Source organism: Babylonia areolata, chromosome 2 (genome assembly GCF_041734735.1).
Source record: "Babylonia areolata isolate BAREFJ2019XMU chromosome 2, ASM4173473v1, whole genome shotgun sequence".
Classification (NCBI taxonomy): domain Eukaryota; kingdom Metazoa; phylum Mollusca; class Gastropoda; order Neogastropoda; family Buccinidae; genus Babylonia; species Babylonia areolata.
In genome coordinates, this window is record NC_134877.1 from 61,596,316 (window position 1) to 61,603,815 (window position 7,500).

General features: G+C 36.4%; 1 protein-coding gene across 3 annotated transcripts in view; it reads left to right on the top strand.

Moving 5' to 3' along the window:
- The window catches only part of LOC143275940 (uncharacterized), a 66,070-nt gene that overhangs the window by 1,780 nt on the left and 56,790 nt on the right, over window positions 1–7,500 (top strand). Inside the window, exon 1 of one of the 3 annotated variants that reach the window (XM_076580289.1) lies at window positions 1–212. This exon is cut by the window's left edge and continues 121 nt beyond it. The exons of 1 other annotated variant lie outside the window; for it this stretch is intronic. In XM_076580289.1, the coding sequence (XP_076436404.1) occupies window positions 66–212 (147 nt within the window). In that variant the 5' untranslated portion in view covers window positions 1–65. The remainder of the gene's footprint in view (window positions 213–7,500) is intronic. One more of the 3 variants, XM_076580310.1, reaches the window with a different exon arrangement.

Genomic DNA, 7,500 nt, shown 5'->3' on the forward strand with positions numbered 1-7,500 from the left:
TGTGGTGGTGCTGGCTGTATTCCGGACTAGTGTTTGTGGTGTTTTTGCGTCACCGAGTGGTTTAAATGGCGGACAGCGAGGAGGTACAGGCGCCTTACATCACGACCGTGATTTTCGTCTCAGCTTACGGTCAGTGCGCGACCCATCCACTTTTATGGAGCAACTTTTACCTCGTGATCTTATTTGTGATGATGAAGAGAATGAAAGAGAAGGTGAGAGAAAGAAAGCACGAAAGAGAGGAAAGAGAGGAGGCGTGAAGAGAAGACCGAGAAAAAATAGTACTAAGCCCCCACTACCATCTATGATTTTATCCAATGTCAGATCTCTTAACCCAAACGGCAGAAACTGTAATTTAGATGAAGTACGAGCAAACTGTCGATTTTTAAATGATTTTATGAACTCGTGTGTGCTTTGTTTTACCGAAACCTGGTTTAGTGAGAACGTGTCGAATGAATGTGTTGCGATTGATGGTTTTAACACTCCGTACAGAATGGACAGAGAATGCAAGAAAGTGGGGAAGAAAATGGGTGGTGGCGTGTGCCTGTATGTCAACGAGAAGTGGTGTGACAGTGCGAATGTGTGTGTGAAAAAGCAACAGTGTACACAGGAACTTGAACTCATATCAGTGTCGCTGAGGCCTCGATACCTGCCTCGATATCTGCGACGTGAGTTCGGCCGTATTTTTCTTATTGTTGTGTACGCCCCAGTCTTTGACCAGGCATCTGCTGCACGTGCAGGAAGGACGATCGCAGGTGTTGTTCGCGACCTTCAACTCATCTCTGCCGACGCCCCGTGTTTTATTGTTGGAGATTTTAATCACTGTGATTTAAAGAAAGCCTTACCTTCTTTTAAACAATATGTTACCTGCCGGACTGGACAAGACAATCGATCTATGTTATGGGAACATTCCCAATGCCTACAAAGCTGTTCCCCTTGCACCAGTGGGTGTATCAGATCATTATGTTGTTTATTTAATCCCAGCCTACAGACCAAAGATACAGAGAGAGCCGATTGTGAAAAAGAGGGTGAAAGTTTGGACGTCAGAGAGTGTGGATGAACTGAGAGGATGTTTTGATTGATTAGCTCACTTCACTAAAACTGATGCACCAATTTGGGAAAAGCAATGGGGGGGGGGGGGGGGGGGGAAATTATTCTATAACGAAGGAACAAACAGGAGCAAGGGAGAAGTTATACTGGTATCCAAACATTTCAATGGTGAAGTTAATTTGAAACTGGCACAAAATAGAATCTTAGCCATATCAGTAACAAATGATAAGTATGACTTTATTTTAGTTAACACATACGCACCTAACAACTCCAGGGATAAGCTAGCCTTCTTTGATGATTTACAGGAACAATTAAGTGGATTTAGTGATAAGAACCTTCTGCTCTTGGGAGATTTTAATTGTGTGCTTAGCAATGACTTAGATATCATTTCAGGCCAACCTCATCGTCAAGCTGAGGTGAACAAGTTTAATGAAATAATTAAATCTTTAGAGTTAATAGATTCATGGAGAATTTTCCATCATACCGAAAAAGATCATAGTTGGAGCAGGACAAACCCATACATTGCCAGGCGACTGGATTATTGCCTTGCCTCAGAAAGCATGATGCACTTCTGTGTCTCCTGCGAACTTCAGTATGTTCCTGGTTCTGATCACAAGGCGATAGAAATAGAATTAAACGATAGCGATTTTACACGAGGTCCCGGATACTGGAAGTTTAATAATAGCTTCCTGAAAAACAAAGATTTTGTAGAAAAAATGAATAGCCTTCTTGAGACATCTTTAGATAAATATAGTAACGAATATTCATCTAGCATTAGTAGATGGGAACTGTGCAAAGTAGACATCAGAAATTTCTGTAGTGAATTTGGAAAACAACTTTCGTGTAAAAAACGCAATGAATTTCAAAATATACAAAAACAAATAAAAGAAAAAGAAGAAATATTAAGTAAGAATCCAGATAATACAGAAGCAAATGCAAGTCTATTACAACTAAAGCAAAAATTAGAAATCTTACAGATAGATAAGGCAAAAGGAGCTCAGATTAGGTCAAGAGTAAAGTGGATTGAGGAGGGTGAGCGCAACACAAAATATTTTTTTAGTCTAGAAAAATCCAGGGGGAAAAGAAAAATTATAACTCGATTACACAAAGATACAGGAGAAGTAATAACTAACAAGAATGACATTTTACACGAACAGGTCTCTTTCTACAAACATCTTTACAATCAAAGCACTACAGTAGAAAATGTCATTGAAGCAGCTAACACATTTATAGAAGACGAAACATTTCCACGCTTAGATGAAAATGACGCTAATCTGTGTGAAGGTATGGTATCAGTAGAAGAAACAACAAATGCACTGAAAAAATTGAAGAATGGTTCTGCACCTGGAAGTGACGGAATTACAGTCGAATTTCTTAAGTTTTTTTGGATTAAATTAGCTCATATTGTTACAGACTCTTTCATCGAGTCATTTCACAAAGGAGAACTATCATTCACTCAAAAGCAAGGAATAATTACCCTGTTACACAAAGGTAAAGACTTAGATAGGGACAAACTCAACAACTGGAGACCAATAACACTTACTAACACCGACTATAAGATATTAGCAAAAGTTTTAGCAGAGAGGCTCAATAATGTAATATATAAGCTAGTAAACGAGGATCAGGTAGGATACATTAGAGGCAGGAATATCGCCACAGTTATAAGATCAATAGATGACACGATTAATTATTTAAACACAACCAATAAAGCTGGGTACTTACTTGCAGTTGACTTTTCTAAAGCTTTCGACTCTGTCTCTAAAACTTTTATGCAACATGTATTTCAAGTGTTTGGTTTTGGTACTGATTTTCAGAGATGGGTTTATGTTTTGAATAATGATATCTCAAGTTCTGTTAACCACGGTGGATGGATATCTGAACCTTTCAGTCTTTCTTGCGGAATTAGACAAGGTTGCCCTTTCTCCCCCTTAGCTTTTGTTTTAGCCGTAGAAGTGTTAGCCATTAGGATTAGAAATAGTACAATAGTAGGCATTAAACAACCAACTTCTGCTGAGAGAGACGCGATTTATTCAAAAATAAAGCAAATGGCTGATGATACAACATTATTCCTAAATGAGAAAGAGGATATCATTCAAGCCTTGGAAATATTTAGAATGTTTGAAACATTTTCGGGACTAAAGTTGAATATACAAAAAACGAAAGCCTTAAAGATAGGTAAAAAAAATGAAGACGAAGACATTCCAATATCAGTAGTAAATAAAGTAAAAATTTTAGGAATATATTTCGAATCAGATAACATGGCAAAAAACATTGAAGAAAACTGGTTAAGTAGAATGGAAAATTTGAAACACTTAATAAGAGATTGGAGTAAAAGAGATCTCAGTATACAAGGTAAAGTTATTGTAATAAAAACATTCTTAATTAGTCAATTTGTTTACGTCATGCAGTCTATTGGTCTACCACGCACAGTCTTATGTAAAATAAATACGTATCTATATAAATTTCTTTGGCAAAAAAAACATAGCAACAGAAAGGCATTTGAAAAAGTAAAAAGAAAAGTAATGGAGTCTGGATATGGAGAAGGAGGCCTTGATATGACCAATATGATTAATTTACAAGAACATTTGCAGCTACAGTGGGCAGGTAAGTTATTTGATGCCAAAGAACATCACTGCTGGAGTCTGATACCGAAATGGCATATTGGAAAACTCGCACCATTCGACAATCTTTTTCAGATTAACTGTAAAACAGAAAAAATAAAGGGCTTAGATAGAATAGATAATGAATTCTGGAAAGACGTGATCAAAATTTACTTATTTTACAAGAATATCACGAAACTAGAAGAAGTTACGCAAACTACTTTCCAAAACCAGCTATTGTTTAATAATTCATTAATAACACATAAAAGTACTCCACTCTTCTTCCAACACTGGCAAAGAAAGGGGATTATTCAAATCAAACACATGATGCATCACACAGAGAACAGACTGCTATCACTGAATGAAGTAAGCGGTATAACTGGTCAAAATAGAGCGAGTGTAATGCTAGAGTACAATGTTCTAATTAATTCCATCCCTAACTCCTGGATTCAGTGGATACAGACAGGAAAACGGCAGACAGACGAACAGACAAGTGACGTAAACCAATTTAACACGAAACCAAAACAAATCAAGAAACTGTTAGCGGCTAATAAGGAACCAGACACCCCATCAGCTTTTTATTTTTGGCACAGAAAATTTAATTTTGAATTAGATAGATCAGCTTGGGTAAGAGCAAAGGAAGTATCAAAGGAAACCAGATTAAGAGTTTTACATTGGAAAATTCTTCATAATATTTACCCAACAAATATAATTCTAAATAAAATGAAAATTAAAGAAAACAACAAGTGCGCTTACTGTTGTGACAAAGTAGATTATATCGAACACTTTTTCTGTGAATGCCCAGTTGTATATAATCTTTGGAGTTTTATTGAAGAGACAATTCATTACTCAGTTAATGTCAAGTTAAAACTATCAAATTTAGATATATTATTTGGAGTAAAAAATGATCCGCACATTAAGGGAAATTATCACTATATCAATCTACTTATCTTAATTGCCAAAATGTCTATAAGTATTTTCAAAAAAAACAAATTCAGCTTTACCCTTACAATATATTTTCGAGAAGGAATTGAAATTAAGAAATATATCGGGCTGAAGTAATACTGATGATGGTGAAATGTAATACAAATAAAAAATACAAAGAACGTAAATAACGCTTTACAGCAATACACATGTACATGTATTTACATATTTGCCAAGGAAACTTTACCCCCCCCCCCAACCTAGAGCGTGTAAACACACACGCGCTCGCGCACACGCACGCACACACACACGCGCACGCACGCGCGCGCGCACGCACACACTCACGCACATATATTTATATGTGTGTGTGTGTGTATTGTATATGTATGTGTGTGTGTATATATATATGTGTGTATATTTGTGTGTATATGTATATATGTGTATATATGTATATATATATATATGTATATATATATGTGTATGTATATGTGTGTATATATATGTATGTATGTGTGTGTGTGTATATATGTGTGTGTATGTGTGTGTGTATATATATATAAATTTGTGTATATGTGTGTGTGCATATATATGCGTACATACATACTGATTCACACGCACACACTGTGTGAGGGGTTCATTAATATCACATACGTTTCGTTATCTTTCATATATGTCAGGTATTGCAATACGTGAACATTGGTATCGGTTTCACCGTCTGGAAGTCTGAGTGAGATGTTGCTTGTTGGCAATGAGAATGTCTCGAAATCATATTTTATCATTATTTTCATGTGGACAGCAATAAGCTGAGAGGAAGCTGTGGAAAGTGCATCCCGCAGAAGGGCCATCATATACAGTGGCAGATTCTCTCCAGTCTGCAACATTTCTGCGTTGTTCATCTGATTTGTTTGTTTTTTTCTCTCATTGAATTCAGAACATATTTCTTGTAATGATAATGTCTCATAACAATGATTAAGTGCTACTGACACTACTGAAATTAAGGATTCATGAAAAAAAAGTTATAAAAGGGAAAGAAAAAAGAAAGAAAGAGAGCTAGGCCTCAGAAGTTGACTGAATCCATGTTAGTAAATGATTAAAAAAAAAAAAAGAAAAAAAAGAAAAAAAAGATTACACACACACACGCAGACGCGCACACACGCACACACACACACTGAACGCATACACCTTTCACATATTCACTTTTGTATCCTTTATTTGTATCATTTTTGTTAAATACTTGTGTTTATCTCACGGACTGGCCGAATGAGTATGATAAATAATGTCGACAATGCGCATTGTGTACTGTCAAGTATGTTATATACCCTTTCATGTGGTATACGACGAGTTGTCCTGGGGACGATGTGGCGATAGTCCTTGACCGGCAGAAGAAAAAATCACCGTGTGTCGTTTCAGGGGGTGAGGGGGCGTGGGGGGGCGGTGGGTGTTACCTGCCTCCTGTCCGGGCGTCGACTTTTTTTTTTTTTTTTTTTTTTTTTTTTCTTCCATTAATTAATGTTGATCCTATTGTATGTCTTTTGACGTATATGTATTATAATATTTAAGATGATTTTCTTTGATTATCCCACACACAGGTTCAACAAAAGCTTTGAAACAGTTTTATGTTTATAAATAGCCGGCCTACAGTTTGTTTCGTAGTTTGGAATTGGATGTCACTGTAATGTTATTATTGTTATTGTCATCATCATCATCATCATTATTATTATTATTATCATCATCTTCAGCAGTGGTAGTAGTAGTGAACGGTCTTTGCACTTTAGTTTTTTGTTTTCAATTTCTTGTATTTTCCATATAGAATTTAATTTCTGTTAATTCTTGATGTTGTATTTTCTTTGAGTCTTGGCTAACATTCGATGTGTAGGATTGAGACTTTTATTTTTGTGTCTGTGTGTAATATAGAGAGAGGGGGAGAGAGGGAGGGGGGAGGGAGAGAGAGAGAGAGATAGTTTTTTTTTTTTTTTTTTTTTTTAAAGAGAGATGGATGACATTTTTAAGTCCTTTTTTTTTTTTTTCTCCAGTAACCTGACTCAACATCAGTTAAGCAAGTGCAAAATTTGGATGCGGCTGTCAGTTGTTCATGAAGCAGCTGATGTTATTACATCTTATATCAGTTTCTGTGAAGACATGATCATTCCGACAAAAAATAATTAAACTTTTCCCCAACAACAAACCATGGATCTCAAAGTCTCTCAAAACACTTTTAAACGAGAAAAAGGTAGCGTTTCAGTCAGGGAACAAGAAGGATAGGAAACTGATACAAAAGAAGCTAAGAGGTGAATTACGAAGGGGACAGAGGGAATTCAAATCAAAAGTAGAGCAACAGTTTCAGACAGGAAAAGTGGCAGATGCATGGGATGGGTTAAAAATTATCACTGGAGAAACGAAAAGGAAAACAGTAGCTTGTGAAATGAAAAAGGATGAACAGCTTGATTTTTCAAACAAACTGAATAATTTCTACTGTCGCTTTGAAAGGAATGATCTGGGAAGGGAACTGGATAGTGTTTATCTCACAGTTGCAGGAAACGATCAAAGATAGGAACACAGGTGAGGACTTTGAGATCGGTGCAAAAGTTGTTGAATCTTTATTTTTAAAACTGAATGCCACGAAGGCAATTGGCCCCGAAAATATCTGCGGAAAATTACTGAAAACATGTGCTTCCCAGTTGTGTGACGTGTTCTGTAAAATTTTCAACTGGTCTCTGAAGGAGACATCGTAACATCGTAAAAAGTAATAAAACGAACGCATTCATACATTCATATCCATACACATGCACACACTCTCTCCACCCAACACACACACACACACACAAAGAGAGAGAGAGAGAGAGAGAGAGAGAGAGAGAGAGAGAGAGAGAGAACATACATACATACATATATACATATATGCATACACACACACACACACACACACACA